General features: G+C 55.5%; 1 protein-coding gene across 16 annotated transcripts in view; it reads right to left on the bottom strand.

Moving 5' to 3' along the window:
- The window catches only part of FNBP1 (formin binding protein 1), a 975,957-nt gene that overhangs the window by 688,220 nt on the left and 273,764 nt on the right, over positions 1–13,973 (bottom strand). For all 16 annotated transcript variants that reach the window (XM_085613976.1, XM_085613977.1, XM_085613978.1 and 13 more), the window contains exon 3: positions 11,878–11,934. In XM_085613976.1, the coding sequence (XP_085470102.1) occupies positions 11,878–11,934 (57 nt within the window). The remainder of the gene's footprint in view (positions 1–11,877; positions 11,935–13,973) is intronic.

Raw genomic sequence — 13,973 nt, 5'->3', positions numbered from 1 at the left:
CGACGTGTCTGCTGGATGAAATGCAGAACTGACAGTAGGGCAGGGACAGCCATGTCTTACAAGGTGAGGTGCGACTGCTGCCAGGGCTGTTGAATGATAGGCCTCACCCCTCTGTGTCTGCAGACCCCACTTTTGTTGATCAAGAATCCATTATGAGGTGTGGACGGATGATCCCACATGGGGCCAGAATACATCAGCCAAGTTAAAAACAAGCACACTAGGCAGTCTTTGAATCTCTCCCCGAATGCATGGCCTGTGCCAAGTCCACCAGCCGCACCCCTCGGCTCGCCCTGAGAGCTCCCCGAAGAGAAGAACTGTTTCTGCTTCCACGGACATAATCACCGCACACAGCGCACTAATACGAGCATTTCACTCATTGTCTGGTATCTGTCCTGAAGGACCGGGGGCAGATGCCTTTAAAGATGCATCGCCCCTCTAACACCTTTACAACGGGCTGGGAACACAGACAGCGCAAAGCCTGCTGGGACAGGGCGCTGCACACTGGCAGGACTATCTGCATTATTATTAGTAAAGAATTCTTCTAGAGTGCACGGCTATCCAAAATCGGGCTAACCGGCCTTGAGAGAAGTAGTAAGTGAAAAGAAACTTTTCCAATTACTTCTGGAAGCTTAGCACGTTTCCATTTATTCTAAGATGAATAGGAAAGGAGTTCCAAAGTTTGGACACCAAATAACCAAATGAGCGCTCCCCCTCTCTCCTAATTCTAGAGACGACAAGAAGGGAGAGGTCGTTGGATTTCAACTCTCTAGGAGATGAGATGCGAAGGATAGATATGTGGTCATGCGTGTGTTTCATCGGGAGACTGCGAGACCTTGGACCACCATCCTCTGCGCAGTCTCAACAGAAGAGTGCGAGACCTTGCACCACCGTCCTCTGCGCAGTCTCAACAGAAGAGTGCGAGACCTTGAGCCCCCATCCTCTGCGTAGTCTCAGCGGGAGAGTGCCAGACCTTGGACCCCCGTCCTCTGCGTAGTCTCAGCGGGAGAGTGCAAGACATTGCAACGCCGTTCTCTGCACAGTCTCAGCGGGAGAGTGCCAGACCTTAGACCGCCGTCCTCTGCACAGTCTCAACAGGAGAGTGTGAGACCTTGCACCACCGTCCTCTGCACAGTCTCAGCGGGAGAGTGCGAGACCTTGGACCGCCATCCTCCGTGCAGTCTCAACCAGAGAGTGCCAGACCTTGGAAAACCGTCCTCTGCCAGTCTAAACGGGAGAGTGAGAGACCTTGGACCACCATCCTCTGCGCAGTCTCAACGGAAGACTGCAAGACATTGGACAGCAGTCCTCTGCGCAGTCTCAGCGGGAGAATGCGAGACCATGGACTGCCGTCCTCTGTGGAGACTCAACGGGAAAGTGCCAGACCTTGCACCACCGTCCTCTGCGCAGTCTCAGCGGGAGTGTGAGACCTTGGACCGCCGTCCTCTGCGCAGTCTCAACAGGAGAGGGCCAGACCCTCAACCGCCGTCCTTTGCTGAGTCTCAGCGGGAGAGTGCCAGACCTTGGACCACCGTCCTCTGCGCAGTCTCAGCGGGAGCGTGAGACCATGGACCGCTGTCCTCTGCTCAGTCTCAGTGGAAGAGCGCGAGACCTTGGACCGCCGTCCTCTGCGCAGTCTCTACGGTAGAGCGTGAGACCATGGACCACCGTCCTCTGTGCAGTCTCAACGGTAGAGCGCAAGACCATGGACCGCTGTCCTCTGCTCAGTCTCAGTGGGAGAGCGCGAGACCTTGGACCACCGTCCTCTGCGCAGTCTCAGTGGGAGAGTGCAAGACCTTGGAAAGCAGTCCTCTCCGCAGTCTCAGCTGGAGAGTGCAAGATCTTGGACCACCGTCCTTTGCGCAGTCTAAACAGGAGAGTGAGAGACCTTGGACCACCGTCCTCTGCGCAGTCTCAACGGGAAAGTGCAAGACCTTGGACCGCCATCCTCTGCGCAGTCTCAGCGGGAGAGAGCCAGACCTTGGACCACCGTCCTCTGCGCAGTCTCAGTGGGAGTGTGAGACCTTGGACCACCGTCCTCTGCGCAGTTTCAGCGGGAGAGTGCCAGATCTTGGACCACCGTCCTCTGCGCAGTCTAAACGGGAGAGTGCCAGAACTTGGACCACCGTCCTCTGTGCAGTCTCAACGGTAGAGCGCGAGACCATGGACCGCTGTCCTCTGCTCAGTCTCAGTGGGAGAGCAAGAGACCTTGGACCACCGTCCTCTGCGCAGTCTCAGTGGGAGAGTGCAAGACCTTGGACAGCAGTCCTCTCTGCAGTCTCAGCTGGAGAGTGCGAGACCTTGGACAGCAGTCCTCTGTGAGGTCTCAACGGAAGAGTGCGAGACCTTGGACCACCGTCCTTTGCGCAGTCTCAACAGGAGCGCGAGACCTTGGACCACCGTCCTCTGCGCCGTCTCAGCGGGAGAGTGCCAGACCTTGAACGCCAGACCTTGGACGCCAGACCTTGGACCGCCGCCCTCTGCGCAGTCTCAACGGGAGAGTGCAAGACCTTGGACACCGCCGCCTGGGCAGTCTCAGCGGGAGAGTGCGAGACCTTGGACCGCCGTCCTCTGCGCAGTCTCAACGGTTAAGTGCCAGACCTTGCACCAATGTCCTCTGCGCATACTCTACGGTAGAGCGTGAGACCATGGACCGCTGTCCTCTGCTCAGTCTCAGTGGGAGAGCGCGAGACCTTGCACCACCGTCCTCTGCGCAGTCTCAGTGGGAGAGTGCAAGACCTTGGAAAGCAGTCCTCTCCGCAGTCTCAGCTGGAGAGTGCGAGAGCTAGGACAGCAGTCCTCTGGGAAGTCTCAACGGAAGAGTGCGAGACCTTGGACCACCGTCCTTTGTGCAGTCTCAACAGGAGCGCGAGACCATGGACCACCGTCCTCTGCACCGTCTCAGCGGAAGAGTGCCAGACCTTGGACCGCCGTCCTCTGCGCAGTCGAAACAGGAGAGTGAGAGACCTTGGACCACCATCCTCTGCGCAGTCTCAACGGGAAAGTGCAAGACCTTGGACCGCCATCCTCTGCGCAGTCTCAGCGGGTGAGAGACAGACCTTGGACATCCGTCCTCAGCGCAGTCTCAGTGGGAGTGTGAGACCTTGGACCACCGTCCTCTGCGCTGTCTCAACAGGAGAGGGCCAGACCCTCGACCGCCGTCTTTTGCTGAGTCTCAGTGGGAGAGTGCAAGACCTTGGACAGCAGTCCTCTCCGCAGTCTCAGCTGGAGAGTGCGAGACCTTGGACAGCAGTCCTCTGAAGTCTCAACGGAAGAGTGCGAGACCTTGGACCACCGTCCTTTGCGCAGTCTCAACAGGAGCGTGAGACCTTGGGCCACCGTCCTCTGCGCCTTCTCAGCGGGAGAGTGCCAGACCTTGGACTACCGTCTGCTGCGCAGTCTCAACGGGAAAGTGAAAGACCTTGCACCATGGTCCTCTGCGCAGTCTCAGCGGGAGCGCGCCAGACCTTGCACCATGGTCCTCTGCGCAGTCTCAGCGGGAGCGTGCCAGACCTTGGACTACCGTCCGCTGCGCAGTCTCAGCGGGAGAGTGGGAGACCTTGGACCGCCGTCCTCTGCGAAGTCTCAGTGGGAGAGTGCAAGACCTTGGACAGCAGTCCTCTGCGCAGTCTCAGCTGGAGAATGCGAGACCTTGGACCGCCGTCCTCTGCGCAGTCTCAACGGTTAAGTGCCAGACCTTGCACCACCGTCCTCTGCGCAGTGTCTACGGTAAAGTGGGAGACCATGGACCGCTGTCCTCTGCTCAGTCTCAGTGGGAGAGCGCGAAACCTTGGACCACCGTCCTCTGCGTAGTCTCAGCGGGAGAGTGTGAGACCCTGAACGCCAGACCTTGGACGCCAGACCATGGACCGGCGTCCTCTGCGCAGTCTCAGCGGGAGAGGGCCAGAACTTGGACCACCGTCCTCAGCGCACTCTAAACGTGAGCGTGTGAGACCTTGGAACGCCGCCCTCTGCGCAGTCTCAGCGGGTGAGTGCTAGACCTTGCACCGCAGTCAACTGCGCAGTCTCAACGGGAGAGTGCCAGACCTTGGACCACCGTCCTCTGCGCAATCTCAACGGGAAAGTGCAAGACCTTGCACCACCGTCCTCTGCGCAATCTCAACGGGAGAGTGCCAGACCATGGACCACTGTCCTCTGCGCAGTCTCAGCGGGAGAGTGTGAGACCTTGGACTACCGTCCTCTGCGCAGTCTCAGCGGGAGAGCGCGAGACCATGGACCGCTGTCCTCTGCTCAGTCTCAGTGGGAGAGTGCGAGACCTTGGACCACCGTCCTCTGCGCAGGCTCAGTGGGAGAGTGCAAGACCTTAGACAGCAGTCCTCTCCGCAGTCTCACCAGGAGAGTGCGAGACCTTGGACCACCGTCCTTTGCGCAGTCTCAACAGGAGCGCGAGACCATGGACCACCATCCTCTGCGCAGTCTCAGCAGGAGAGTGCCAGACCTTCGACCGCCATCGCTTGCGCAGTCTAAACGGGAGTGCCCCAGACCTTGGGCCGCCGTCCTCTGCGCAGTCTCAGCGGGTGAGTGCTAGACCTTGCACCGCAGTCAACTGCGCAGTCTCAACGGGAGAGTGCCAGACCTTGGACCACCGTCCTCTGCGCAATCTCAACGGGAAAGTGCAAGACCTTGCACCACCGTCCTCTGCGCAGTCTCAACGGGAGAGTGCCAGACCATGGACCACTGTCCTCTGCGCAGTCTCAGCGGGAGAGTGTGAGACCTTGGACTACCGTCCTCTGCGCAGTCTCAGCGGGAGAGCGCGAGACCATGGACCGCTGTCCTCTGCTCAGTCTCAGTGGGAGAGTGCGAGACCTTGGACCACCGTCCTCTGCGCAGGCTCAGTGGGAGAGTGCAAGACCTTAGACAGCAGTCCTCTCCGCAGTCTCACCAGGAGAGCGCGAGACCATGGACCACCATCCTCTGCGCAGTTTCAGCGGGAGAGTGCCAGATCTTGGACCACCGTCCTCTGCGCAGTCTAAACGGGAGAGTGCCAGAACTTGGACCACCGTCCTCTGTGCAGTCTCAACGGTAGAGCGCGAGACCATGGACCGCTGTCCTCTGCTCAGTCTCAGTGGGAGAGCACGAGACCTTGGACCACCGTCCTCTGCGCAGTCTCAGTGGGAGAGTGCAAGACCTTGGACAGCAGTCCTCTCTGCAGTCTCAGCTGGAGAGTGCGAGACCTTGGACAGCAGTCCTCTGTGAGGTCTCAACGGAAGAGTGCGAGACCTTGGACCACCGTCCTTTGCGCAGTCTCAACAGGAGCGCGAGACCTTGGACCACCGTCCTCTGCGCCGTCTCAGCGGGAGAGTGCCAGACCTTGAACGCCAGACCTTGGACGCCAGACCTTGGACCGCCGCCCTCTGCGCAGTCTCAACGGGAGAGTGCAAGACCTTGGACACCGCCGCCTGGGCAGTCTCAGCGGGAGAGTGCGAGACCTTGGACCGCCGTCCTCTGCGCAGTCTCAACGGTTAAGTGCCAGACCTTGCACCAATGTCCTCTGCGCATACTCTACGGTAGAGCGTGAGACCATGGACCGCTGTCCTCTGCTCAGTCTCAGTGGGAGAGCGCGAGACCTTGCACCACTGTCCTCTGCGCAGTCTCAACGGGAGAGTGCCAGACCATGGACCACTGTCCTCTGCGCAGTCTCAGCGGGAGAGTGCCAGACCTTGGACAACCGTCTTCTGCACAGTGTCAACGGGAGAGTGCGAAACCTTGGACCACCGTCCTCTGCGCAGTCTCAACAGGAGCACAAGACCTTGGACCACCGTCCTCTGCGCAGTCTCAGCCGGAGAGTGCCAGACCTTGGACCGCCGTCCTCTGCGCAGTCTCAGCGGGAGAGTGCCAGACCTTGGACTGCCGTCCTCTGCGCAGTCTCAGCGGGAGAGTGCCAGACCTTGGACCGCCGTCCTCTGCGCAGTCTCAGCGGGAGAGTGCCAGATCTTGGACCGCCGTCCTCTGCGCAGTCTCAGCGGGAGAGTGCCAGACCTTGGACCGCCGCCCTCTGCGCAGTCTCAGCGGGAGAGTGCCAGACCTTGGACCGCCGCCCTCTGCGCAGTCTTAGCGGGACAGTGCCAGACCTTGGACCACCGTCCTCTGCGCAGTCTCAGCGGGACAGTGCCAGACCTTGGACCGCCATTGTAGGAGAGTAGGATCTGCTTCATATGGGTACCCCACTTTTTGCTGGTGTTTCACTGTTTTTCGACCTTAGTCTGGCTGTGGCCCTGCTAATCAGGACCACAGCCTAGCTGCTTCCTCTCTAAAATGGTTTGCATGTACATTAGGTACATATCTAATTGGATTCTGGAGAGCCTTATACGCCCCTAGTATATGGTATACTATGTACCTAGGGCATAGGTACCTCCGAGGCTTACCAGGGGCTGAACATGCATTATGCCACCCCTGGGGAGCACTCCAAAATGGCACCACAGGTCTGCTACTGCAGCCTGGGTAAGGGTGTGCTTGCACCCCTTACAGTGGTATAGGCAACCTATATCACTACCATTGCACACACATATAAAACCTATAAGTCACTCCTATGGCAGGCCTCAACAATCCTGAAGGCAGAGTGCTTGGTTTGTATGTGAGAGGGTGCCCCTGCATGAGCAGAGCCCCTCTGCAGCGTTCGGAGTACCTCCTCTGATGTTGTTTGTGGTGCAGCCTGACCATATACTCTTAAGTGCATTATAACCTCACGGTAAATGCTAACTTTGGGATGGCTGTACGGAAACATGTCGTGTTTGGTGTCAAACGCTTTGGAATACTCCCCCGCCAGTTCTGGCGGTGGGGGCAGCATTCCACCCTTCTAGAGTGAGAGACATGTTCACACTGGTCTAACCCAGTAGGACTTTCTGAAGCCCTGGTATCACAAAATGGATGCCACAGACACGGGTCTGGCCTCCTGCTGCTGACCGAAACTCTGGCAGGGGAGGCCTGGACAATAGGTTTCCTGTCCCAGGGAGGTGTAACCACATCCCCAGATAGGCAGATGTGTATTGGGGCTGGGCGGGAGCACTCTCTGGTGCTTTGAAGTCCTGCATTGGGGGCACACTTGGTGTCCCTGTGCATAGTACAGTTCAAACCGGTTGCAGGGGCTACCTGCCCCTGCTCTGGCGCGAAACTGGCCAAAGGAAATGGGAGTAACCACCCCTCTTTCCAAACCCTCCCATAGGTGGGTCCCTGGAGTATTTCCAAACCCAAAACTTAGTATAAGTATGGGAACCCAGTCCTTGCGACTTTAGATTACCCTGGACGAAACTCTGCAATATATATCCTGGACCTTCGACGTTCTATCCTGACTAGGAAACTGAAGAAATCTCCTTTGGAGTCAAGGAGTGACTCCCCTGCTTGGCAGGCACCAAAGCAGCAACTGTCCGGTCTGCAATTCCGAAGCTCCCGTTGGACACAGAAGTTTCTGCATCACCAGAGGTGGATTTCCTGACTTCCCCGAGGCTACCCTGAGTCCACAGCAAAACTGAGGCCCGTGGCTATCGTGGGTGACGAGGAACCGTGATCCCTGGGCACCGCGTATTATTGCTGGTACATCAACTTCCTGTTTATCCTTGAAGTTCTGCTTTGGGCTACGAGTAGCCCCAGCCTTGAGCACTGACTGCACCGATGAACTCCGGCCTCCACTCCACAGGTGACCCGTGGGCCGGGTTCCAGTGCGACCGCTGGAGGCTCCTTCGCGATCGCTAGCCCGTTGGCTAGTGGGTCCCCACGAAGGCAACTCCTCTTCTGCTTGGGCTTCCCTGGTTGCTCCAGACGTGCCCTGACTTACCCTTGCTGGGTGAGTCCCTCAGACCTTGCTGGTCTGCACCGACGTCCTTCTCTTTCCACGAGACTTGCCGTTGCCAAGGCTTGTTGGTTCCAATCTGGTCACGACACCGCAGCACTCGACAGACTTCGTGGGACAGCTCGAATCTGGCTCGTGGACTTCGTCGACGCCTCCTGGACCTCGTGGCTGTCAACTCACCTGAAGCACCTGAAATCTGTGGGCATTGGTCCATCCTGCCCTTGGTCACTGGCAAGTGACCCAGACTCTGTCCCCTCTGCTTTCAGGTTCCTTCCATCCTAGATCTAGGCTTGGATCTCTTCAGACACTTCTCCTCTTCACGGCAGCAGCAATTCTTCGCCAGCTTCCATTGTAATCGACAACGCGACCCGACACCAAAAGACACCTATGCACCCGGCTTCCCTGGGTGAGGTAACTCGAGTACTCCGGTACTCTCGTGGGTGCTAGCCCTAGAACTTCTTAAGTCCAAAAGGGTTTGGTCCTGACACGATTCTAAGTGTCCCTAATCTTTAAATTTCCAACCGCGACATTGCCCATAGAAGCTAACGGGAACCCGCGGATGTGTTTACACACTGCACACGGCCCCCGTGGGTCCCCTGTGTCACTACCTTGGGTGGTTCCTTGGGGTCCCAGCGACTCTACAGGCTCTAGGCCTTGTGTCTAGTTCAGTCGTGGTTCTTATACCACTTTATTGGTATATGGTTTGGTACGACCCTAGGGCCCAAACATGTATTTGTGCTATTACTGTTGATTGCTAACTTGTAAATTAAGTACTTCGAACTCCACTCTCATAAAGAGCCTAGAGGGGTGTGTTTAATCTTAAATACAAATATATTTTAAATATATACCTAGTGTGGTTGTCTTTTCATTTTATCATTCAAGAGATTATAGACTTGTAAAACAAGCTGCTTTACATTCCTTCAAGACTTAGCCTGAAGGCTGCTCTCCATAGCTACCACTAGGATAGCCTTCAATAAAGGATGTCTTTAACCTATTCACCATAAGTGGTTGTTTGGACTGATACGGGGTGCCCACTAGAACTAGTGGACAGCATATATCAGGCCACCTTCTCACGGCAGTCCTCTGCGCAGTCTCAGCGGCAGAGTGCCAGACCTTGGACCACCGTCCTCTGCGCAGTCTAAACGGGAGAGTGCCAGACCATGGAACACTGTCCTCTGCGCAGTCTCAACGGGAGAGTGCCAGACCTTGGACCACCGTCCTCTGCACAGTGTGAACGGGAGAGTGCGAAACCTTGGACCACCGTCCTCTGCGCAGTCTCAACGGGAGAGTGCCAGACCATGGAACACTGTCCTCTGCGCAGTCTCAGCGGGAGAGTGCCAGACCTTGGACCCCCGTCCTCTGCGCAGTCTAAACGGGAAAGTGCAAGACCTTCCACCACCGTCCTCTGCGCAGTCTCAGCGGGAGAGTGCCAGACCTTGGACCACCGTCCTCTGCACAGTGTGAACGGGAGAGTGCGAAACCTTGGACCACCGTCCTCTGCGCAGTCTCAACGGGAGAGTGCCAGACCATGGAACACTGTCCTCTGCGCAGTCTCAGCGGGAGAGTGCCAGACCTTGGACCCCCGTCCTCTGCGCAGTCTAAACGGGAAAGTGCAAGACCTTCCACCACCGTCCTCTGCGCAGTCTCAGCGGGAGAGTGCCAGACCTTGGACCACCGTCCTCTGCTCAGTCTCAGCGGGAGAGTGTCAGACCTTGGACCGCCATCCTCGCCTCAGTCTCAGCGGGAGAGTGCCAGACCTTGGACCGCCGTCCTCTGCTCAGTCTCAGCGGGAGAGTGCCAGACCTTGGACCACCGTCCTCTGCGCCTTCTCAGCGGGAGAGTGCCTGACCATGGACCGCCGTCCTCTGCTCAGTCTCAGCGGGAGAGTGCCAGACCTTGGACCACCGTCCTCTGCGCAGTCTCAGCGGGAGAGTGCCAGACTTTGGACCGCCGTCCTCTGCGCAGTCTCAGCGGGAGAGTGCCAGACCTTGCACCACCGTCCTCTGCGCAGTCTCAGCGGGAGAGTGCCAGACCTTGGACCGCCGTCCTCTGCGCAGTCTCAGCGGGAGAGTGCCAGACCTTGGACCGCCGTCCTCTGCGCAGTCTCAGCGGGAGAGTGCCAGACCTTGGACCACCGTCCTCTGCGCCTTCTCAGCGGGAGAGTGCCAGACCTTGGACCGCCGTCCTCTGCTCAGTCTCAGCGGGAGAGTGCCAGACCTTGGACCACCGTCCTCTGCGCAGTCTCAGCGGGAGAGTGCCAGACCTTGGACCGCCGTCCTCTGCGCAGTCTCAGCGGGAGAGTGCCAGACCTTGCACCACCGTCCTCTGCGCAGTCTCAGCGGGAGAGTGCCAGACCTTGGACCGCCGTCCTCTGCGCAGTCTCAACGGGAGAGTGCCAGACCTTGGAGCGCCGTCCTCTGCGCAGTCTCAACGGGAGAGTGCCAGACTTGAGACCGCCGTCCTCTGCGCAGTCTCAGCGGGAGAGTGCCAGACTTGAGACCGCCGTCCTTTGCGTTTTCATAGGGGAGCCACTTAAGCGTCTCTCGAAGAGCTCTTAAAAGGCCAGAGCAGGTACCCGCAACTTTCTTTACCTGGGAGGCCACGATGACATCTTTCTCCAGTATGACCCCGTGTGCGCTCCTCATTCCCCCTTCACCAGGCCTGATCCACAAAGATCCTTCTGTGCGTAGCTGTGTTTTACTCCGGTCTACCATGTGAATTACACCTGAATGTCCGGGCCTTTGCGTGCGTGTCGTTCTGTCTCACTCCAAGCTCAGTTCACCTTACTTCTGCGTTTCCACGAGTCACACAAATTACGGACATAAAAAGGCGTTTTGAATCAGAAAAAGTCAGAATTATATTAGTTGGCTTGCTTACTATCATACATTTCTCAATACACGTGAAGGACACAACAACAACAAAAATGAAGCTTCGAAGCAATGTCCAGAGCTGGTAACTGACCCAACAGACTCTTCACTTATTGCATTATTGGTAGAGGTCTAACTCTGCACCGTGCTCCTGGTATCAAGGGCTCTGGGTGTGCAAACACACGTACGCGGCCTTTAGAGATTCTTTTGGTCACACGGAAGCCAGGTTTCATCAGCAGGGAGAGAGCGCAGGAGGAGAGAGTGGGCTACAGTGTTACAGGGGGGCTACTGTACCACAGGCAGAGGGCAGAACGGCATCACAAGTGGCCAAGGGAGGGGCACGGCCACTGACGTCATAGGCAGCAAGTGGACAAGGCTGTTATAAGGGGGCACTGACCTCATAAGGCGGCAGTAGCAACAATGGCATCAGTCTTGCTTAGGTAACTAGTCAAGCGAACTGAAGAGGGGTCACTGGGATGATTTGGGGGCAGAGGGCACATGAGCCTGGGCGGCAGAGAGCGGGCTGAGGTAGGGGGAGAGGTGATGGTTTGGCCAAGGATGGCATAGGAGCTGGGGGAGGGAGTCAAGGGCAGTGAAGTGTGGGTGACTGTAGAGGATTTGGGGACAGCTGGCACATGATCCAGAGAGAGAGAGCAGGCTGAAGTGGGAGAGTGGGGATGGTTGGTCCAGGGATGGCATATGAGCTGGGGGAGGGAGTCAAGGGAAGTGAAGTAGGGGTGAATGGGATGATTTGGGGATAGCTGGCACATGAGCCAGAGAGAGAGCGGACTGAAGTGGATGAGGGATGGATGGTTAGGACAGGATGGCAAAGGAGCTGGGGAGGGAGTCAAGGGAAGTGAAGTGAGGGTGACTGGGGGACAAGTGGCACCTGAGCCTGTGATGAAGTAGAGAACAATCAAGAGGGGGTCACTGGGGAACGTTTGGGAATCAAGTTAAGAAGTTAAGAAAAGTGGGGAATTAATCCAGGTACAGGTGGTGGTACACGAGCTTGTGGAGAAGTCGAGGTACACAAAGTGGGAAAGATCTCTGCAGGGAATACACCTGAGCCTTCATGGGAGTCGAGGTGAGTTAAATTGGGGTGAGTAGGGATGTTTTGGGCAGGGATGCCACATGACCTGAGGGCGAATAAGTGTGATTAAGGATGGGTTGCTGCCTGTGAACTAATGATGCTCTAAACACACTCACTTGTTTTCCTCCTCTTCCTTGGAATTTTTCTTAGGCTGATACTTCTTTGATAGATTCCTGCAATAAAACAAAAAAGTAAAATGAAGCCTCCATGAGAATTTCCTTTATCTACCACATGAATGCTGCCAATACAACATTTACAGTATCAGCAGATTGTGCATCACTTTCTGAAAAACTGAAGCCCCTGAGATGAGTACGAACAGCATCCTGAAGCACTAGAACTAACTCATGGAAGTGAGGAAGGACTTAAGCCTGGATTAACTGTAGATACCAAGTTCAAGGTGATAAAGAACTTGTCATCCAATATTATCAATTGCATTTTAGAAGATTGGAGAGGAGGAACATATCCAAAATAACTTCTTTATTCAACCCTTTGAAATCTATGCGCAGCCTAATGGCCCCATTTTGCTTTTGGCCACCACCATAGGGGCCAACCATTCCGTTACCTCCACTGGGACAATGATACCTTTCTCATGTACCCTCAACAGTTCAGCCCCCACAACCCCACAGCACATTCAAGGGCTTCCTCCTCACCTTCGACAAAACAGCAGCGGCGCATTTCTTTTATTTAATCTGGTGGGAACAATTCTTTAGACATCCTAATCTTGAGCTAAACAGGATATTGTTTTGGGAAGACTTCACGTCCCACTAAGGCTTGTCATTTGCAGATCTGCTGTCTGCTTTGGGGTTGAAGAACGCCCACAAATCCTTCTTGTTGGGCCAACCCAGGATGCTGGTACTACCACATACACTTTACATTGAGCGAACAGAGCCTTCCATTCAATGAAGTCATGGAAGTAATCATTTTGATGACATGCCCGCCACACTCTGCCTGGCTGCATATCCATCTTCAGCAATGATACCTTACCCTCAGTGTTCTTTGTAATACTGTAGTGAAATAAAAGCTGAATCTTGAACACGAGTCAAACATAAACTGCAATCCTATGCTTTCAATCTTCACTTAGTCAGAGATTCCCTTTGCACTTCCCACCCACCTGCAACACAACTTTGTCACACACCGACTTGACGCACTCTTTCGATTTACCCCCACTCCTGCAACATTTCACAAAACGACCATGTTGGCCAAGTAGTTACACACTATCATGAAAGCAGGACAAATCTTGTTGCTTGCCACGTGCCCAGGTGTATCACATCTGAAACTACTGCCATTAAATACATTTGCCAGTTGGGACACTGTAGGAGAGTAGGATCTGCACTTATGTTGCCCCCACTTTTTTTCTGATGTATACACTGGTTTCAGGCTATAGTCTGGCTGGGTCCCTGCTAATCAGGGCCCCAGTCTCTCTGCTCTCTCTAAACGACTTGGTGTGCATATTAGATGCACTAGTGATTGGAAACTGTGGTACCTTATGAGCCCCTAGTATATGGTACCTTAGGTACCTAGGGCATTGGTACGTCACAGGCCTACCAGGGGCTGAAGCAGGTATTATGCCACCCCTGGGAAGCAGACTCAATCTGACACCACAGGCCTGCTACTGCAGCCTGTGTGAAGTAGTGTTAGCACTCCTCACTGAGGTATAGGTTCCTATGTCTCACCATACACACACATATAAACCTATCAGCCACCCCTATGGCAGGCCCTATCAATCCTGAGGGCAGGGTGCTTGGTTTACTATGTGAGGGGGTGCCTCTGCATGAGCAGGACCCCTCTGCAGCTGGAAGAGTCTATTCTCTGTGGCTGTTTGTGGATGCGGTTAAACCATATACTCTTAAGTGCATTATAACCTCGCGGTAAATGCTAACTTTGGAATGACTGCATCAAAACAGGTCGTGTTTGGTGTCAAACAACTTGGAATCATACCCCCACACCAGTAACTGGTGTGAGAGTATGATCCCACCCTTCTAGAGTGGACGACATGTACCCACTGTACTTAAACGGCAGAAATCTGAGATAACCCTGAACGACGCTCTACAAAGAAGAATCCTGGCCCTTCGATGTTCCACTACCTTTGGAAGACAGAAGAATCTCCCTTGGAGTCAAGAAGTGACTCCCCTGCTTGGCAGGCACCAAAAACCAATCAACAGCTGCAAACTTTCCCGCTCCCGCCGGAGTTCGAAGTCCCTGCTGCCCTGGA

This window comes from Triturus cristatus, chromosome 1_2 (assembly GCF_964204655.1).
Source record: "Triturus cristatus chromosome 1_2, aTriCri1.1, whole genome shotgun sequence".
Lineage (NCBI taxonomy): Eukaryota > Metazoa > Chordata > Amphibia > Caudata > Salamandridae > Triturus > Triturus cristatus.
Note: the sequence above shows the minus strand (reverse complement) of the source record. Positions and strands in the feature narration are given on the sequence as shown.